This window comes from Ursus maritimus, unplaced genomic scaffold (genome assembly GCF_017311325.1).
Source record: "Ursus maritimus isolate PB19 unplaced genomic scaffold, ASM1731132v1 scaffold_14, whole genome shotgun sequence".
NCBI classification, from domain to species: domain Eukaryota; kingdom Metazoa; phylum Chordata; class Mammalia; order Carnivora; family Ursidae; genus Ursus; species Ursus maritimus.
The window spans coordinates 46,192,859-46,213,606 of NW_024423786.1; the positions used below are offsets into that span (position 1 = coordinate 46,192,859).

The 20,748-nt window shown below is 42.5% G+C and overlaps 1 protein-coding gene across 9 annotated transcripts in view; it reads right to left on the reverse strand.

Moving 5' to 3' along the window:
* Window positions 1–17,408: 17,408 nt before the first annotated feature.
* The window catches only part of LOC103677173 (cytochrome P450 4F3), a 20,007-nt gene continuing 16,667 nt past the window's right edge, over window positions 17,409–20,748 (reverse strand). For 8 of the 9 annotated variants that reach the window (XM_040629131.1, XM_040629129.1, XM_040629133.1 and 5 more), the window contains 6 exons: window positions 20,474–20,540; window positions 20,155–20,284; window positions 18,712–18,845; window positions 18,551–18,615; window positions 18,274–18,356; window positions 17,409–17,894 (listed from right to left, as the gene is read on the reverse strand). In XM_040629131.1, the coding sequence (XP_040485065.1) occupies window positions 17,717–17,894; window positions 18,274–18,356; window positions 18,551–18,615; window positions 18,712–18,845; window positions 20,155–20,284; window positions 20,474–20,540 (657 nt within the window). In that variant the 3' untranslated portion in view covers window positions 17,409–17,716. The remainder of the gene's footprint in view (window positions 17,895–18,273; window positions 18,357–18,550; window positions 18,616–18,711; window positions 18,846–20,154; window positions 20,285–20,473; window positions 20,541–20,748) is intronic. The other variant, XR_005834595.1, reaches the window with a different exon arrangement.

Below are 20,748 nucleotides of genomic sequence, written 5' to 3' on the forward strand. Positions count from 1 at the left end.
ACATCTGAAGGGTCTCATGACTGAGTTTTTATTAAACAGTAATAAATGACCTTTTCCTAAAAATAGCTAGCCCCCTCAAGATCCTGGAAATCTTACTTCCAAAATTCCTTAAAGACTTACACTCTCCCTAAACCCCTCACAACTTAAAAGTATATAATCAGTCACCTGTCACAACCCCAGTGCAGCTCCTTCTGCCCACAGTTCCCATCCCTGTGCTTTAATAAAACCACCTTTTTGCACCAAAGACATCTCAAAACTTTTTCCTTGACTGTTCACTCCCGAACCCCAACCATTTCCTACATCAGCTGCTCTAATTTACAATCTCATGAACAGTGCACAAGGGTTCTCTTTCCTCCACATCCTCATGAGCAATTGTTATCTCTTATCTTTTTGATGACTTATTCTAACATGTGTGAGGTGGTATCTCAATGTGTTTTTTAAATTAATTTATTTTTTTATTGATGTGTAGTTAACATACAATATTATATTCTGTCCAGGTGTCCAACGTGGTGATTCGACAATTCTATACATCAGTGTGATTTTGATTTGCATTTCCTGATGATTAGTGATGAGAATTTTTCCATGTACTCTATGGACCAGCATCTTCAAGTCTGGGAGGTGTGGGGAGAGGGCAAATGCATGGTCCTCAGCCCTCAGCCCCCAGCCTGGCTCCAGTATTCTCTGAACACTGAAACCTGACCAGATCTGTAGTTTGCCTCTTTCTTCCAACCCAGATATCTGACATCTAAGGATGTCAGGAATTTGCCCAACACCCACCAGACCGGGTCTCTTCATCATGTCGTCGGGCCCCTGTTCCCCATTCAGGAAGCCAGAAATTCCCTCAGTGAGTTCAGCTGAGCTGCCACTGGTGACACTGGGAAGCTCGGGTGGTAAGGCCAGCCTCAGGGCGAGGAGGCATTGAGGCTGGGCCAGATCCAGGTCTTTGAACTTGTGGGCTCCTCTTGTAACAATACTTGCTTCCTCTGTTTCCAGAAGTTCTCCTCTCCTCCCGGCATCCTCTTATCACTCCTTCCAGCCACTTCCCCAAGCCTGTCCCCTATTCCCCCCACCACACACACACACCTGGATGCCCTTCCTCCTACAGGCAACCATGCTCTATGAATAAGAATGCCAGTGTTAGTCACTAAAAACTTTCCCTGTGCCTGCCCTTGAACTAAACACTGCCCTCGGGTCATCTTATTAACTGCTTACAACAGCTTCTGCGATAGGTTCATCGAGAGCCCATCCCACAGTGATGAGACTGAGGCTCAGCGTTTAGTCCCTCACCCACGGCCATGCATCTTTTAAGGGGTAGAGCTGGGATCTGAACCAGCTCTGCCTGACCCTAGGACCTGAGTCTCACTGCCACACTGCCTGCCTCCAGTACCTTCACTCCCAGCTCTCTGTTAGGGAGGCTCTCAGTCCTGTTGGTTCCAACTCCAACTTCAGCTGATGGGTCACATGAGGTGCTTCCCAAGCTGGGAATCAAGATGGGGGCACAGCTCCCCTCTGCCTCCCTCCCGATTCCCACAGCAATCAGACCACCCCAACCCTATGACCATCCTTTCTTCTCCAATCCTTCCCCAGCTTGGTGGGCCTCTTCATTTGTGAGATGGACACTGGGGGGCCTGGGTCACTCCAATCACCCTGGATTCTAGCAGGCCAGTCTCTTCCCCTTTATCAGAATAACACTGAGGAAAGTGACCACCAGAAACAGAATCAGAGTCTCTGTCAGGCAAAGAACTTCCAGGGATTAAATTTTTGTTCCCATCATCCTGGGGAGAAATTCATTCAAGGGAGGGCAGGGGGCAGTGGAGAGCTCCCTGTCCCCCATGGACACACTCTCACCCATGGATTTCCAGGTTCACCCTCTGACCCACCAGTAGTGAATTTTCTGATGCTGATTTCCTTCCTGATAGGGGAGAAGAGATTACACTTTCACCTCTTCTCCTTCTATCTAGACTCTGGATCCTAGGCTAAATCGTGACTTAGGTACTGATTTAAAATTCTTCATACATGGCTGAGCCTTCTGCACAGAGGAATATTGGGAGTGGAAGCCAATGGGTCAAAGGAGAAGAACCGTAAATCCATAATCCTGCCTGTGGGGGTGGAGTAAAATGTACATTGCCCAGCTCCTATCTTACCCGTTTCCTGCAGCCAGCTTGGATCAAAGGTCCGTGAGCTTCAGTGCAGGCCACAGACACTGCACATGCCCAGCTGCAGGCCCCTCTGCCCTGAGCTGCCTTCACTGTGCTCATATATTCTCCTCCTGTCCTTGAAAGGAAAGTGCTGCCCTTCAGGCCTCCCACATTTCCCTTCCTTCCTAGATCAGCACAGAGACTAAGATCTGTGGATAGTTTATCATCAAATAAAATGGTGAGAGAAAGAATCCAGGCAGAAGGGGGTGAGTAACGAGCTACCTCTCCAAAGGTGATTTTCTGTCCAAGATCATGGATACCCCCTGGACTGCTCCCAGCCCACATGCCTTATGTCCTCTGGTCAACTCAGCCTCCAAAGTCCCATAGCTTCCTCCCAAATGTGGCCATTTCAATTTAAGCAGTCATTCTTGGCATTCCTCTCCTTTAGTGTTAGTAGGAAGGTCACTTCCCAACACTTCTATTTACTTTCATTTAAATTTTGAAGTTAAGAATTGGATTCAGGGCACCTGGGTGGCTCAGTTGGTTAAGCAACTGCCTTCAGCTCAGGTCACAGTCCTGGAGTCCCAGGATCGAGTCCCACATCGGGCTCCCTGCTCAGCGGGGAGTCTGCCTCTCCCTCTGGCCCTCTCCCCTCTCATGCTCTCTCTCTGTCTCTCATTCTCTCTCTCTCAAATAAATAAATAAAATCTTTTAAAAAAAGATAAAAAAAAGAATTGGAATCAACTGGAAGAGAGGAGAAAATCAGAATTATTGAATGGTTTCTATTTCCAAGCACTGTAACTACATTCTCTTGTGTCACTGTTACAATCCTGGGGCTATCAGAGCTCTATAACCTTTTTTCTGGAGGCTCCTAAGCTAATAAGTGGTTCTTCAGAGACTTAAATCACAATGTCACCGAGTTTAAATTTAGCTTTCTTTCCGAATGCCATTCTGCCTGGCCAACCTTAAAAATGACATCTTTAAAAAAAAGAGAGAGAGAGACAAACCAAAAACCAGACTTTTAACTCTAGAGAACAAATTGCTGGTTACCGGAGGGGAGAGGCAGTGGGAGAAATAGGTGATGGGGCATGAAGAGCACACTTATCGTGGTGAGTGCTGAGTCATATATAGGATTCTTGAATCACGATATTGGACACCCGAAACTAACATAACACTGTATGTTAAGCATACTAGAATGAAATATTGTTTTTAAAGTACCTCTTCCAAGAAACCTGTGAGAATCAGGTAACTACATGTTTTATACTGTCCTTCCATCCTTATACTCATGCATAAATATTTCCACACTAGTTACAGAAGTTTGTAAATATCACATATATGCCCTATGTTTCTCCATAGACTTCATAATTTTTACCAGCTACATAATAATGGCTCATCATTCACCCTTGAACTATCCAAAAATATATATGGGAATAAGAAAAGAATAAAAAAGAATATACAGTAGAGAGAAAATATGAAGTGTAGGTGGCAATAAACTTCTAATATAAAAGACAGTCTCTTCAATAAGTGGTGCTGGGAAAATTGGACAGCTATATGCAAAAGAATGAAACTTGACCACTCTCTCACACCATACACAAAGATAAACTCCAAACAGATGAAAGACCTCCATATGAGACAGCAATCCATCAAAATCATAGAGGAGAATATAGGCTGTAACCTCTTTGACATCGGCCACAGCAACTTTTTCCATGACACATCTCCAAAGGCAAGAGAAACAAAAGAAAAAATAAACTTGTGGGACTTCATCAAGAAAAAAGCTTCTGCACAGCCAAGGAAACAGTCAAAAAAACTAAGAGGCAGCCCATGGAATGGGAGAAGATATTTGCAAATGACACTACAGATAAAAGATCTGCAAATAACTTCTCAAACTCAGTACACAAGAAACAAATAATCAAATCAAAAAATGGGCAGAAGATATGAACAGACACTTTTCCAATGAAGACATAAAATGGCTAATGATGTTCAAAATCATTAGCCATCAGGGAAATTCAAATCAAAACCACATTCAGATACCGCCTTATGCCAATTAGAATGGCAAAATTTGACAAGACAAGAAACAACAAATGTTGGAGAGGATGTGGAGAAAGGGGAACTCTCTTACTCTGTTGGTGGGAATGCAAGTTGGTACAGCCACTCTGGAAAACAGTGTGGAGGTCCCTTAAAAAGTTAAAAATTGAGCTACCCTATGACCCAGCCATTGCACTACTGGGTATTTACCCGAAAGATACAGACGTAGTGAAGAGAAAGGCCATATGCACCCCAATGTTCATAGCAGCATTGTCCACAATAGCCAAATTGTGGAAGGAGCCAAGATGCCCTTCAACAGATGACTGGATTATGAAGATGTGGTCCATATATACAATGGAATATCACTCAGCCATCAGAAAGAACGATTACCCAGCATTTGCAGCAACATGGACGGGACTGGAGGAGATTATGCTACGTGAAATAAGTCAAGCAGAGAAAGACAATTATCATATAGTTTCACTCATTTATGGAACATAAGAAATAGCAGGAAGATTGGTAGGAGAAGGAAGGGAAGAATGAAGGGGGAGTAAACAGAAGGGGGAATGAACCACAAGAGATTATGGACTCTGGGAAACAAACTGAGGGCTTCAGAGGGGAGGGGGGTGGGGGAATGGGGGCCGGTGATGAGTATTAAGGAGGGCACATATTGCATGGTGCACTGGGTGTTATACACAAATAATGAATCATGGAACATTACATCAAAAACTAAGGATATACTGTATGGTGACTAACATAACATAATAAAAAATTATTATAAAAAATAAAATAAAACAAAGAAATTGAAAAAAACACTAAATACAAAAAAATAAAATAAAATAAAAAATAAATAAATAAAAAAAGAATTACTCCTAAGATATGAGTAAATGTAATTGGGTTAAAATCACCAGTTAAAAGACAGTTTTTAGATTTGATTAAATAAGAAATGAATGTCTCCGTGTGCCTGGCTGGCTCAGTTGGTACAGCATGCAACACTTGATCTCAGGGTTGTGAGTTCGAGCCCCATGTTGGTTGTAGAGATTACTTAAAAATAAAATCTTAAAAGCAAACAAACAAACAAATGTCTCACAGGAAGGTGTGTACAAGACACTCAATTAAAATAAGAATATGGAAAGATTTAGAAAAAAAGATGAGGGACTGGGGAGTGACTATTCACTAGGTACAGGCTTAGCTTTGAGAGTGATGAAAATGTTCTGGAAGTAGATAGAAGTAATAGCTATTCAACATTGTGAACTTACTAAATGCCACAGAACTGTTCACTTTAAAGTTGTTAATTTTATATGAATATCACTTCAGTCTTTTTATATATGGAAAAGATATAGCTAACAAATAATAAACAAAACACCTGGGTGGCAATCTCAATATTAATATCTAATGAAGTTAAAGGGAAACCATCTTATGTTACAAATAAAGATACTATGTGTTTTCCTAAGATTGATTGATTGTTTGATTGATTGATTTTAGAGAGAGGGAGCATGTGTGCGTATGAGGGGGAGGAGGGTCAGGCAGAGAAGGAGAAGAAGAGAAGTAGACTCCCTGCTTAGCATGGAGCCCAACATGGGCTGGTCCCATGACCCCAAGTTCATGACCTGAGCTGAAATCAAGAGTTGGATGGTTAACCAACTGAGCCACCCAGGTGCCCCAAGATGCTGTGTATTTTTAAAGAGCCAGACAGATTGTAAATAGACATAAACTCAACACACATAAAGCAGTAGATGGTAATTCACAGCTGCATCAATTCCAATACCTGGAGCTTTTACCCCAACCTTATAAGTTGATAAATAAAGCAGACAAGACTCACACTAAGGGATATACTACCTAAATACTGCACTTTAAAAGTTTGAGCTATTAAATATAGAGATAAATGTACACCCGGGGAGGGGGGACTCATTTTTCAAGCACTCAGGGTATATTTAAAGAAATTAACCATGTATTTACCCCCCAAAAACTCAATGAATTCCAAAGCAAATCTATTTATGTGCTTGACTGCATTGTGGTAAAATTACATGACCAAAAAAAAAAAATAGCTTTAAAAATGCACATGTCTGGAGAATCAGTCAATGAAACCGCTTTTGAGATCAGCAAAGGGGCAGGTCTGGGGTGAAAATCAAGAATTTGGTTTGGACACAGGCAGTCTGAGATGGCTGTTAATCCAAATGGGGATGATCACTGAGTTGGCATGTTTACCAGATTTTTATTGGATTAATCAATGTCTCTTTGCTCTGTGTCCCAAAGCATCTGGAAATGTCAAATGTCTTGTCACTACACTGTTAGTTTCATCAAAAATTTTGTTTCATGGGGCGCCTGGGTAGCGCAGTCGTTAAAGCGTCTGCCTTCGGCTCAGGGCGTGATCCCGGCGTTCTGGGATCGAGTCCCACATCGGGCTCCTCTGCTAGGAGCCTGCTTCTTCCTCTCTCACTCGCCTGCTCTGTTCCCTCTCTCGCTGGCTGTCTCTCTTTCACATAAATAAATAAAATCTTTAAAAAAAATTTGTTTCATTAGGAAATAATCTAGATTTCCTAGCTTTCTTGGTGTTCTGAGGTTTTTGTTTTAATTTGGTTTCCTTTCTCTTTTCCATACTTTTGTATTTGATATTATTACATTTAGATATTTATTTTAGTTTAGTAATACATGAACCTGATTAAAAGAAATCAGAGTGGGTGAATGTGATGTAGGAAAGACACTAGGGTGTGAAGCCAATGGCCAAGAAAGAATTCTTGAGACATCTTTGGTGCAGAAAAGGTGGTTTTATTGGGGCGCCTGGGTGGCACAGCGGTTAAGTGCCTGCCTTTGGCTCAGGGCGTGATCCCGGCGTTCTGGGATAGAGCCCCACATCAGGCTCCTCTGCTATGAGCCTGCTTCTTCCTCTCCCACTCCCCCTGCTTGTGTTCCCTCTCTCGCTGGCTGTCTCTATCTCTGTCAAATAAATAAATAAAATCTTTAAAAAAAAAAAAGGTGGTTTTATTAAAGCACAGGGACAGGACCTATGGGCAGAAAGAGCTGCACCGGGGTCATGAGGAGTGGCCCATTATATACGTTCAAGTTGGGAGGGGGTTAGAGATAGCGCAAGACTCTAAGGAATTTCGAAGCAAGATTTCCAGGACTTTGAGGGAGCCAGCTCTTGTGGGGAAAGGTTATTTATTACTATCCAGTAAAACGTTAGTCATGAGACTCTTCAGATGTATATCGGTGGGCCATATGCTTGGGGGTTGATTGCCAACATGTATCTTGGGGAGATAGAGATAAAGGAAGTTTCCAAAGGAATTTTTACAGATTAAAGTAGACTTAGAGTATCTCCTGGGGGTTGGGCTAAGATTGCCTTTTGCCCAAAGTATCAACATCAGAGGCAATTGAGTCCCTAGAGGAATGTCACTCTGCCTGTTTCAAGGACTTGTCAATGGGCTGTAGGTAGTAAGGAAATTTAATAATTTTTATTTTGCCTTTGTTTCCCACATCGAGTATTTCCTCTTCTCTTTCTTTACTTTCATTCCAGGGGCTTTTCAAGGACTACGATCTTAATGGAACACTTTGATGTCGGTTGCTCAGGCTGCAATCCTCTAGCCCCTGGCTACTGTACAGGGAGGAATAAAGCCCACCTTTTGGCTGGACGTTAGTACCCTGGCCGGCATGGTAATAAGACCAGAAACTGGATTGCCCTTTCTTCATTTCTGTCCTTATACAAAGTTGTCAGTCTTGTGCATGGGACAGCCACCTAACACACCAGGATAGCTCCCAATCTTAAGACTCCCATGTGAGGCTTCTTTCTCGTTGGTCAAATGTGACCCCCTCCGCATCTGTGGTCTAGCCGCTTCTGGCCCCAAGACCCACTCAGGTACTCCACCAGTACCTGATTGAGTTAAAATCCAACTGGGGACAATTTCCCAGAGAAGTTGGCTGTAAAGACTACATGTGTTGGAATGTTGCTTAGACCATGATAGACTTCTATCTTCACTGTTTTCTGTCAATGTCCCCTACTAACTGATGAGGTCGTAGAATATACAAGAGGTTCAGTGGGGTGGATCCAGAGCCGATGACCAAGAAAGAATTCTTGAGGTGCCTTTGGTGCAAAATGGTTTATTAAAGCATGGGGACAGGACCCATGGGCAGAAAGAGCTGCTGCCCCAGGTTGTGAGAGGTGGCTGATTATATACCATGGTTCTGGGGGAGGTGAGGAAAAAGGGAGGCTGAGAAAGCACTTTCATATGTCAAAGAAGACTCGCAGGACACTGGAGGCCTTGCTATTGTCAAGTTAAGGTTGTTGACCCCTTTAGAATGTGTTAATAGTAAGATAGTGGGGAGCTTCCCTGGAGAATGTTACTTTCCTCCTATCACGTGTCCTTATCAATGGGCTGCAGATTTTATTTACATTTCCTTCTTCTTTAGCTTCCCTCAATTTTATGGAGGGGATGGTAATGTTAGGGCTTCAGGAAACTGAATTATGGGTCTCTGGAAGTTAGGCTATTGATAAGAAATCTTCTTCCTTATAAATCACTAGGACATGTGTAAACTGAGGGAGACCCAGGCCTCCCAGGATTGTGCTGTCTGTCAGTTAATCATTTCTTTTTCTTTTCCTTAGTTTTAGGGCAGCCAGAAGTGCCAAGGAATGTTGCATACATGGGGGGGGGGCGTTGCAGGGTGTCAGCTTCTGCTTTGTCTTCAGCCAGCCTTCTGTTCCCTCATCACTAACTACTTAAGTTACAAAATTGGGTAATTTCCTCTTGAAAACTTTTCTAGCATTTTCCATGGGTTAAAAATGGTGGGTTCTTTGCAGCCTTCATAGCAAGAGAAACTTAGCCAGCACCCACTGTAGTCTAGAATGCAATGGGGAAGAGGAGGAGGGCAGGCCCCCCTCCTACAGAGCCTTTACAGCAGGGCGATGATCATAGCGATTTTGTTCAGTGGACACCTTAGGTTGCTTTGATACCAGAAACCTCTGACATACCCTGTGGGTGGATGCCATGTAGGAGTTGAGGGGAGGAGCAGATTTTCTTGGTAATGGACCTTCTCTACTTTTCTAGGAGTATGGGAGCTTCTCTCCTCAGTTCCCTAGGACTCTCCCACGGGATGTCTTCACCCACTGGAAACAATTCGGATTGCAAGATTTAAGGGGGGGAAACGACTAATCTTTTATAACACTGCATGGCCTCTGTACTCCTTAGGAGATGAGGAAAAATGGCCCATTAATGCGATATTAAACTGCAATACTGATGTGGTTTTGGAATATAGGTGAAGTTTGGTGGGGTGAAGTCCAGAGCTGACAACCAAGAAAGAATTCTTGAGACGTCTTTGGTAACAAATGGTGGTTTTACTAAAGCACGGAGATGGGACCAGTGGGCAGAAAGAGCACTTGCACTGGTGTCTTGAGGAATTGTGGAAGTAAGGAAAAGGGAGGTTTCAAAAGAATTTTCATATGCTAAAGAGAAGGAACATACAAGATACCTACAAGATACCAGACGTCTTGCCATTATCAAGTTAAGGTTGTTTTCCCCTCTAGCAAGGTATTAACATTAAGATAGTTGGGAGATCCCTGGAAGAATGTCACCTGTCCCGCCCAGGAGTGGGGAGTGGGGGAGGTTGCCCGGTGTCAATTTATGCTTTGTCTTCAGCTAGTCTGTGCTCCCTCATCAGTACAATCTATCCATTATATCTCTTTTGCAAGGAACAGGGCAAATGGACAGAGGTACCCTATGCTCAGTCCTGCATGGCCCTGTATCAGGACCCTGACCTAAGGGCCTCTTGCAGAGTATGTTTGCCTGAATATGTTTGGCTAGCAAACTCCCTCCTGAAATATTGGATAATAATTGGGTCAGCAGGCCTCTGGATAAAACCAGGTTGCTGGAGGAAACACAGGCTATTCCTGACAAAGAGGATGCTGACTCTCTCACTGTTGCTCCTAATAGACCCAGGTTATTCTAGCTGTATGTGGGGGGTTCTCCCACATTCATTTCCTGGGTCAATGGCTATAATGGAACCAACTGTCTCTGGTTAGTCTACCTCAGGATGGAGACTTTATGGATATTCCCAAGCAGCTGCTGAAATTCCTTTTGTTTTGGGGAAATTTCCTGTCTTCTCCCACCTCACACAGACTGCCTAATTCCACTTTGGTGGAAAAACATGGCGTCTCTTCCTCTGTTTAGAACTGGGAGACCTCTTTCTCAGCCCTCTGGGCTTTTATTCGCCTCCAGCCTTCCTGGGGACACCTCACCTCTTCTGCCTTCCCCTCCCCCTCTTCCTCCTCCTCCAGTCTGCACCACCTTGGGTGTGGCATGCATACACCGCTCACTTCAGATTTCCCCACTGTTGCCCCAGGTAAAAACAGACAATGGGAACAAATTGATTGACTTTTAAGTAGACTCAGCTGGAACATAATTCAGCATTTAAACTAATTGAAACTTTTATTCTACCAAGGATTACTGAAGGTAAAATACGCCAGTGTTATCTCTATTGCAATTTGCCAGCAAAAGATGATTTAAAATAATGGTTAACTTTGTTTGTCTCAAAGTTTTCATGGGTAATTGTTAAGATAGCTTTCATAGTCTTTGGTAACCAAAACTTTAAAGATTTGCTTGGATAATAAATGGGATTGAATTCACTGGACATCTAGGCCTTTTCCAAATGCGCTAAAATGCTAAAGCATTGATTGCTGAACATAGATTTTTGGTTTTGGCTTATTGCAGGAAACTAAGGATATTTAAATCTGTTGGGAAATATTTTTTTTGCTTAATAGTTTCATAAGGTTGCCATCTAAAGAATTCTGGTGTGGGAGTTCACAATTGGCTACTAATTAGTTTTCACTGAAGACTAAAGTTTCTAAGAGTTAAAATTCTGCTAAATGTAATTAAGACTGATAGAAATAAGGGAAGCAACTCTGAATGAAAAACTTGTAAAAGGTTTATGAAGGGAAACCTTTGGAAAAGAATTTTATATGTAGTCAAGGCTAAGGTTAAAGTGAATGGATTTTATTTTATTTTTCTAAGTAGGCTCCATGCTCAGTGTGGAGCCCAACAGGGGCTTGAACTCACAACGCTAAGATCAAGACCTGAGCTGAGCTCAAGAGTCAGACGCACAGGATGCCTGGGTGGCTCAGTAAGTTAAGTGTCTGCCTTTGGCTCAGGCCCTTATCCCAGGGTTCTGGGATCAAGGTTCACATCAGACTCCCTGCTCAGCCGGGAGCCTGCTTCTCCCTCTGTCTGCTGCTCCCCCTGCTTGTGCTCTCTTGACAAATAAACAAAATCTTAAGAGAAAAAAAAAAAAGAGTCAGACACTCAACTGACTGAGCCACCCATATGCCCCCCAAATTAATGGATTTTGAAAGTACACTAGTATAAGATTGAAATTCTGCTTTTCTCTCTCTTCAAGAGACAAGTTTTCTTGGATTGTAGGTCTGCTCTTGATAAGAAAATGGAAACAAAGGTTTTTTTCTCTCTGTCTGCCCAGAAAACCAGTTTCTTTTTTTTTTTTAATGATTTTTTATTATATTATGTTAGTCACCATACAGTACATCCCCGGTTTCCAATGTAAAGTTTGATGATTCATTAGTTGCGTATAACACCCAGCGCACCATGCAATACATGCCCTCCTTATTACCCATCACCGGTTTATCCCATTCCCCCACCCCCTCCCCTCTGAGGCCCTCAGTTTGCAGAAAACCAGTTTCTATGTTTTGTCTTTATCAGGTCTTTGATCACTTACTTAAAACTTCTCAATGTTAAGAGAGCTGAGTTTTGCTAACAACTATATAACCCTACATATTTGCCTTTGGAATGTCTTCTTGCCACCTTGGTTAAATAATTAAGTTTTAAGTTTTGTAATGATATAATCCTATTTGAGCATGTGCTTTATAAATTTCTGAGGTTTTTCAACAAACTTCCCTGGGATTTCAATCATAAGTCTTTGACTCCTTGACCTTTTTATTTGGTATGTTAAGTTACTGGGAAAGCTCTGTCAGTGATAAGCCTCAGGTTGTATTGCTTGGATAAATGCTATAACTGTTGTAGAGTTAGATGAAATTCCTGAAGTTTTAATATATTCTGGTACAAGGTCATCACTTGATGTTCTAATTATTGAAGTGTTAGGTGTCACAGAAAGAAGTGGATTTCCTTGCCAGCTATGTTGTAACCACTCATCAGATCTTTAACCATATCCATTTTTGAGCCTTTGTCATACACAGTTATTATTCGTATTCTCTTGTGAAATGTGTTTCATCTTCAAGAAGATTCATTTAAAAAAAGGCTTTTAACAAATACAGGTTTTGATATCTTTAAAATTGGTAAAAATTTCCAGAACTAACTAAAAGCTGCATTCAAACTGAACAAGAATTAGTAACCTGGGACTAAATAAACTGAGGAAGTTGATTATAGTGTTTGTGACTCATGTTTTGAAACATTGCTGGTTCTCTAATGTTTGCTCTTCCAGACTAAGGAAATCTTCTCTTATTATCTATGACTTACAGAAATAGGGTAAAATATTCCTCTGTGAACAAACTGAAGCCTTTAACTTTTCTCTCTGCCTGAACCCTCTGAATTCAAAAGGTCTCAGTGAGTGTTCTTTCTTCCATGGCAATCATAGCCATTTGCATAAGTTCAATAAGAATCTGTTCTCCTTGTAACAGGACATCACTGGAAACATTGGTTATTTTACCAAGGCTTTGGCTGGAATGTCATACTTGAGAGGCATGCATAGACTCAGATATGACTAGACAGCTTTAATGAACAGAGGTTGACTTTATGAAATGAGGAGCAATAAAGCCCCTCGGAACTGTTGGCCTGGTACCTACTTACAGAGTTCCCAGCAGCCTCGCCAGGTGAGTAGAGAATGTCACTTCCTGGCAGGTGCAGGAACCTCAGGATACTTTGGGGACCTCATGAAAAGAAATTCACCCATGTCTGCAAGCATTGCAGGCATGTCTGATAACAAATGCTTGGTTTGGCTTCTGGCCAAGAGAGGCTACTAAAAGTTCAATCGAGATTCCTTATGAAAGTTCCAGCAAAGCAGATTTTGAAAGATTTAGATGGCTCAACAAGAAAAGAGTAAAAAACCATATGATCCTCTCAATAGATGCAGAAAAAGCATTTGACAATATACAGCATCCTTTCCTGATTAAAACCCTTCAGAGTGTAGGAATAGAAGGCACATTCCTCAATTTCATAAAAACCATCTATGAAAAGCCTACAGCGAATATCATTCTCAATGAGGAAAAGCTGGAAGCCTCTCCCTTAAGATCAGGAACATGACAAGGATGCCCACTCTCGCCATTATTATTCAACATAGTACTAGAAGTCCTTGCAACAGCAATCAGAGAACGAAAAGCGATAAAAGGTATCCAAATCGGCAAAGAAGTCAAACTGTCTCTCTTCGCAGATGACATGATATTCTACATGGAAAACCCAAAAGAATCCACCCCCAAACTACTAGAAGTTATAGAGCAATTCAACAATGTGGAGGGATGCAAAATCAATGCTCAGAAATCAGCTGCACGAACAATGAGACTGAAGAAAGAGAAATTAGGGAATCCATTCCATTTACAATAGCACCAAAAATCATACGTTATCTCGGAATTAACTTAACCAGAGACATAAAGGATCTATATTCTAAAAACTACAAATCACTCTTGAAAGACATTGAAGAACACACAAAAAGATGGAAAAATATTCCATGCTCATGAATGAGAAGAATAAACATAGTTAAAATGTCTATGCTACGCAGAGCAATCCACACTTTCAATGCCATCCCGATCAAAATACCAATGACATTTTTCAAAGAACTGGAACAAGCAGCCCTTAAATTTGTGTGGAAGCAGAAAAGACCCTGAATTGCCAAGGAATTGTTGAAAAGGAAAAACAAAACTGAGGTGTAAATTTGCCAGTTTCAAGCTATACTACAAAGCTGTGATCACAAAGACTGGAGTAATTTTGCTGGCACAAAAACAGACACATAAGCCAATGGAACAGAATAGAAACCCAGGATGGACCCTCAGACTCTGGGCAACTAATCTTTGACAAAACAGGAAGACTGCAGTGGGAAAAAGAGTCTCTTTAATAAATGGATGCTGGAGAAAATTGGACTACATGCAAAAGAATGAAACTTGACTCTCTCACACCATACACAAGATAACCCAAATGGATGAAAGAGGCCTCAATGTGAGACAGGAATCCATCAAAATCATAGGAGAAACATAGGCCAACCTCACGACATCACCACAGCAATTTTTTCATGACACATCTCCAAAGGCAAGAGAAAACAAAGAATAAAAATAGACTTGTGGGAATCATCAAAATAAAATCTTCTGCACAGCCAAGAAACAGTCAGAAAACTAAGAGGAGCCGCATGGAATGGGAGAAGATTTTAGACACACCCTACGAATAAAGACTGATCACGATCTACAAAGAACTTCTCAAACTCAATACACAAGAAACAAATAAATCATAAAAATGGGCAGAAGGATATGAACAGACACTTTTTCCAATGAAGACATAAAAATGGCTAACAGACACATGAAAAATGTTCAAAATGTTAGTCAGAGAAATTTCAAATCAAACTACACTGAGATACCACCTTCGCCAGTTAGAATGGCAAAATTGACAAGGCAGGAAATAACAATTGTTGGAGAGGATGTGGAGAAAGGGGATCCCTCCTACATTGTTGGTGGGACTGATGAGTCAGCACTCCTGGAGGAGCCTCGTGTGGAGTTACCTAGTTAAAAATTGAGCTACCCTATGATCCACAATATACTACTGATTTTTACCCAAAGATACAGATATAGTAAAGAGAAGGGCCTTATGCACCTCAATGTTCATAGCAGCATTGTCCACAAATATATTGGGAAAAGAGCTGAGATGCCCTCAACAGATGACTGGATTAAGAAGATGTGGTCCATATATACAATGGATATTACTCAGACTATCAGAAAGAACGAATTCTAACATTTGCTGCACCATGGATGGCACTGGAGGAGATAATGCTAATGAAATAAGTCAAGCAGAGAAAGACAACTATCATATGAATTTACCCTGTCTATAGATTTTTATAAGAACTAGGATGATCAGTAAGGGAAGAAAGGGATAAAGAAAGGGGGGGTAATCAGAAGGTGGAATGAAGCATGAGAGACTATGGACTATGAGAAACAAACTGAGGGCCTCAGAGGGGAGGGGGTGGGGGAATGGGAAAGGCCGGTGATGGGTAGTAAGGAGGGCACATATTGCATGGTGCACTGGGTGTTATACACAACTAATGAATCATCGAGCCTTACATCGGAAACCGGGGATGTACTGTATGGTGACTAACATAATAAAATAAAAAATCATTATTAAAAAAATTAATAAATAAAAATAAAAATTAAATATTTAATAAGAAAAAAAAAGATGTGGTCCATATATACAATGGAATATTACTCAGCCATCAAAAAGAACGATTTCTCACCATTTGCTGCAACATGGATGGAACTGGAGGAGATAATGCTAAGCGAAATAAGTCAAGCAGAGAAAGACAATTATCATATGGTTTCACTCATTTATGGAACATAAGAAGTAGGAAGATCGGTAGGAGAAGAAAGGGAAGAAGAAAGGGGGGTAAGCAGAAGGGGGAATGAACCACGAGAGACTATGGACTCTGGGAAACAAACTGAGGGCTTCAGAGGGGAGGGAGGTAGGGGAATGGGATAGACTGGTGATAGGTATTAAGGAGGGTACGTATTGCACGGTCCACTGGGTGTTATACGCAAGTAATGAATCGTGGAACTTTACATCAAAAACTAGGGATGTACTGTTTGGTGATAGCATAATATATTTTTTTAAAAAAGATATAAAAGAAAGATTTACATGGCTAATCATTATTCTTGCTGAGCTTATGTTAATAATTAGGCCAAGTTTGTTAAAACTGGACTTGTTTTTCAAATGAATTGGTCTTGATTTGTCTATCTCAGATTAAAAATGAGTGTTATTATAGAGAGAAAATGTTTCAACAACACATCTTTATAGATATTAGATTTAAGCACTCAAGACTCAACTCTAGGTTTATAATTTGCTCTGACCATTAAACTATATTTTTTTTCTTTTGTTTCCATAAAGGTGCCTCTTATTCACTATCTGATCGCTTGCTAAACAAAACAGAGTATGTGATGGCTAACACCACTTGCTATGCCGTTGAGGCCTTAAATGACTCTCAAAATCGTATTAGATATTTTAACTGCACAAGGGGGAACATGTGCAACATAAAAACAAAATGTTGGATAGATACTCCAGATATCACCAAAAAGATATCACCAAAAGATATTGCTTAAAGATGTAGATATTCAAATGGCACTTTAAACGATCTCTCTCTCTTTCCTTTAGTGATTTGTTGAACTCCTGGACTGGAGAAAGATTTTGGTCAATTATCAAAGTTTTTTTTTTATTTAGGCTTCTTTTTCTCATTATAATATTAACCAAATTCGTTGTCTTTTCTGGTGTCTCCCTGCCTGGTGCCAAGACTCCTTCACTGCCGTAACTTCCAATGGACAGATAATCCTTTGTATTCAAGGAGGTTCCTTTATGTTATCTACCTTGGATTGGCAGCCTCTGCCTTTGGTAATTCCTCTATGTAAATTCCCCAACTGACCGATTTTGCACCAAAGGTAAGAACATCTCTATGCCCCTATTCAATAGGAAGAAGTTACAGAAGAGAAGACTTCCATTCTCAGCAACCTTAAAGATAAGTGCCAAAACTGTTCAAGAGGGAATGATGTGGGGAGCAAAGGCAGAAGGAAATGTAGATAAAATTAAATTTCTTTATGACCTGCAGCCCATTGACAAATACTTCAGGCAGGCAGAGTATATCATTCCTCCAGGAAACTCCCAACTGTCTTAATATAAATGCTAAAGGGGAAAAAAAACCAAAACAAACAAACAAACAAAAAAACCCCACAACCTTAGCTTGATAATACCTAGGCCTCTAGTATCCTGTGAGTCTTTACCATATGAAACTCAGTTTTGGAAATTTCCCTTTGTCTTCACCTCCCCAAACTCACAGAGTATACAACCAGCCGCTCCTCACAATCCCAGGGCAGCAGCTCTTGTCCCTGTGCTTTAGAAAAACCACCTTTTTGAACCAAAAACCTCAAGAATTCTTTCTTAGCCGGGGACTCTGAACCCCAAACTTCAAACTACATCATTAGGATGGAGTGCTGCCAGACAGTTTGAAGACAACTTCCCAGTTATTGAAATGAGACTACTTGGAGAGGCTAGAGTTTTAGCATGCTTTTCTTTGTTATATTTTCGATCTGTTCATTGGAAATCTGGAGTAACCACGGGTTTGATTCTCCGACAACCCACAATAAGTATGGAGGCCTGTGGTCACCTGGAAAGGCTGTCAGGGTCTTGGGCTCAGACAGCAGCCTCCTCTCTACTCCTCCTCGCCCACCCCTGGGTTCCCACAGGTCCCAAGCGCCCCCTGCTGGTACTCAGTGAGGCTCCAGAAGAAGAGATGGCAGTTTCATTCCTGGGATTGTGCAAAGCGAGGCGTGTAGGGTCTGAGTAGATCCCAAGCCAGGAGCTGGCTGGTTACTGGGGGCCCGCGCTCAGCGGCTCCACGCGCAGCCAAAGCCCGCCCTCCGCGCGCAGGATGAGCTCCGGCTTCCTGCGCGGCTCCTCCTCATCTGGCAGCACCCGGAAGCGCAGCAGCGTGAGCGCCAGGACCACCTTCATCTCTGTCATGGCGAACGTCTGCCCAATGCAGTTTCTGCGGGCGGGAGTGGGGGCTCTGACACGCCAGGAACCCCAGCAGATCCCATCGCGCAGGGATGCTCGCAGCCCGGCCCGCAGGGATCCAGAAGGGGGCTAACCATGCCTGGGACCCCCATGTGGGCTTGCCTATCCCCTGAGCTTGGCTCAGACCCCAGCCCTGAACTCAGACCAGCAGACAGGGGGAAGAGGCTCTGCCCACACCTCGGACCCCTCGTTGGACCCACTCAATCCCCACTCCCCTCTGGAGGAGGGGAGAGAAGGAGAGCCATCCTCAATTTCCCCCCTTTCCCACCCCCACAGCCATGTCTGGGATCTCAGTCCCAGACCCCTGCCTCCACCACCCCATTCCCACCTCAGATACCCTCTGCGCTCACCTGGGCCCTGCAGAGAAGGGAATAAAAGCCAAGGGTGACCTCTCCTTGATGTTTTCTGGGTCAAAGCGAAAGGGGTTGTATACCTGGGGGCAGGGAGAGGCAGGGCTGCTGGATGGAGTTTCCCAAGCCAGCCAGCCTTGGAAGAGGCAAACTTGTGTCTGATGGGGGAAGGTGATGTCTGATTTGCTAGGTCAGAACCCTGCGCCCTCCCCAAGGTCCCCCTAAGGGAATAGACAAGGAGGAGGGTGGGCTGTGGGGATGGAGGGGGAGGCAGCACCTCAGGGTCTGGCCACACGGATGGGTTGTGGTGGGTCCCAAAAATACTAATGAGGCAGATAACACCTGTGGGAGAGGAGGGCCCAGTCAGAAAGAGTTTCCCCCAGCCTGACTGGCCCCTCTTTCTGCCCTTGAGGCTCCTCCCCCTGAGGCTGTGGGCACCTTTGGGGATGACCCGGCCATCCGGGAGCACAATGTCCTGGGTACAGCAGCGAGAGATGACTGTGACTGGGGGATGCAACCGCAGACTCTCCTTGATGCACATGGTCAGGAAAGGCAACTGGGCCAGGTCGTCCCTAAGGAAGCTCCCCAACAATTATCCAGGCAGCAAAAACAGAGACCCTTCCCCCCCAATCCCCTACTGCCCCTTGAGATCCTCTCTCCCTCTACCAAAATGAATTCCAGATGGATCAAATATCTCCAAACTTATTGAGTTCTGTACATTAAATATGTACAGCTTTTTGTATTCAATCATACCCCAATAAAGTGATTTTTTAAAAAGAAAAAGAAAAGCAGTATCACAGAAGTAGGAGAGAAAATTTAGGTGGGTGTTTTTAGATTTTCTGAGCAAAACACAACACCCAAAAGCCAACCATAAAAAGGTTTACAAATCTGCATAAAAATTACATATTGCTTATAGCAAGAGAGCAAAATCAAAAGCCAAATGACTCAGAATCAACAGAAACAGATCCAATGTTGTATCTATGATGGTACTAGAGATATTAGCTAATGCAATTAGAGGAGAAAAGAGGAGAGTAATGCAATCTGAAATGTAGGGGTCAAAGTGTCATTTTTGGCAGGTAGTGATTCTATGCTTAGAAAACACAAGAGAATATGCCAGAAAACTTTTATAAACATTGAAGATAAAGTAAGGGGATTGTATTCTTGTTCTCTAATCCCCTTCAAATTGCGTGGTCATTTAAATTTTTCACATCTGATATCATTAAGTAATTCAAACTGAAAAACTGTAAAACACCACCCCTCTGACTCAACACCACTCATTTCCCACTCTTACAGTTTGCCTAGGTTCTTATTTTTTATTTATCCTTCCATAGCTACTTTTTGCATTAAAAGAAATTTTAGGATAGCATACCATATATTATGCACACTGCTATGTATCTTTTTCATTCAACAGTATAGCAATCTGTTATATATTTCCTGGAATTATTGTCAGGATAAAGGCTTCCCTATCCTGGAACTATAATTTCCTATGGTTTCTTCTAGAGCTTTTAAGATACTTTTATTTTTTATTTTAAATATTTGATTCCATCTTGGTGTTATATTGTTACAGACATGAGAATCAGGTTGAATTACCTTTATTCTGCATAGTTCCCCATTGTTCCGAGGGCTTTTAAAAATTATCTTTTTTAAGATTTATTTATTTATTCGAGAGAGAGAAAGAGAGAGAGGGCATGAGCAAGGGGAGGAGCAGAGAGAAAGAGAGAGAATCCTCAAGCCAACTGACACTGAGCTCAGAGCCCAACGTTTCTATCCTCATTAAGCAATAAGGACAGAATTAACCAAAAGTTATTTTGGTATCCCCATCCGAGGAACAGAGACTATGAGAGAGGAGTTCAAGAATAAACCATAAGGATCTGCACTCACCATTCAATCTCTTGAGGCTCACGGTCCCTCAGGAGCTCTAGCACCTCCTGCCGGCAGTGCTCCTGGTATTCTGGGTGCTTTGCAAGATTGTACAGAGCCCAGGAGAGGCCACTGGCAGTGGTGTCATGGCCTGAGAGGCAACCAGACAGACGTGAGTCTCTGGGCTTCCTCAACACCAGGGAGTGGACAGCACATTTACTTAAGGCCCTCAAGGAAGGATGGGGAAGATGGGGTGGTGGGGTGGTCTGGGGTCAAGCTGCCAAGTCCCTGAGAATGGACAGACCCCTGTCCCCATATAGTCCCACACCGGGATGCTCACCCTCAAACATAAATGTGTCAGCTTCAGCTCGTATGTCTTCATCTGACAATTGTTTTCCATCTTCATCCTGGAGAGAAATGAGATACCCACATAAACACACACACACACACACACACACACACACACCCCAAATCACATCAGCTTTGAGAGCTACTGAGCCTAACCTGAGACAATCTCTGAAGCTCCATCATCCATCCAGAAACCCAAGCCCAACCTGCACTCTTACTCCTCCTTTGCTTGCTATCACCAGAGACCCACTCTACAATCCTCCTCTT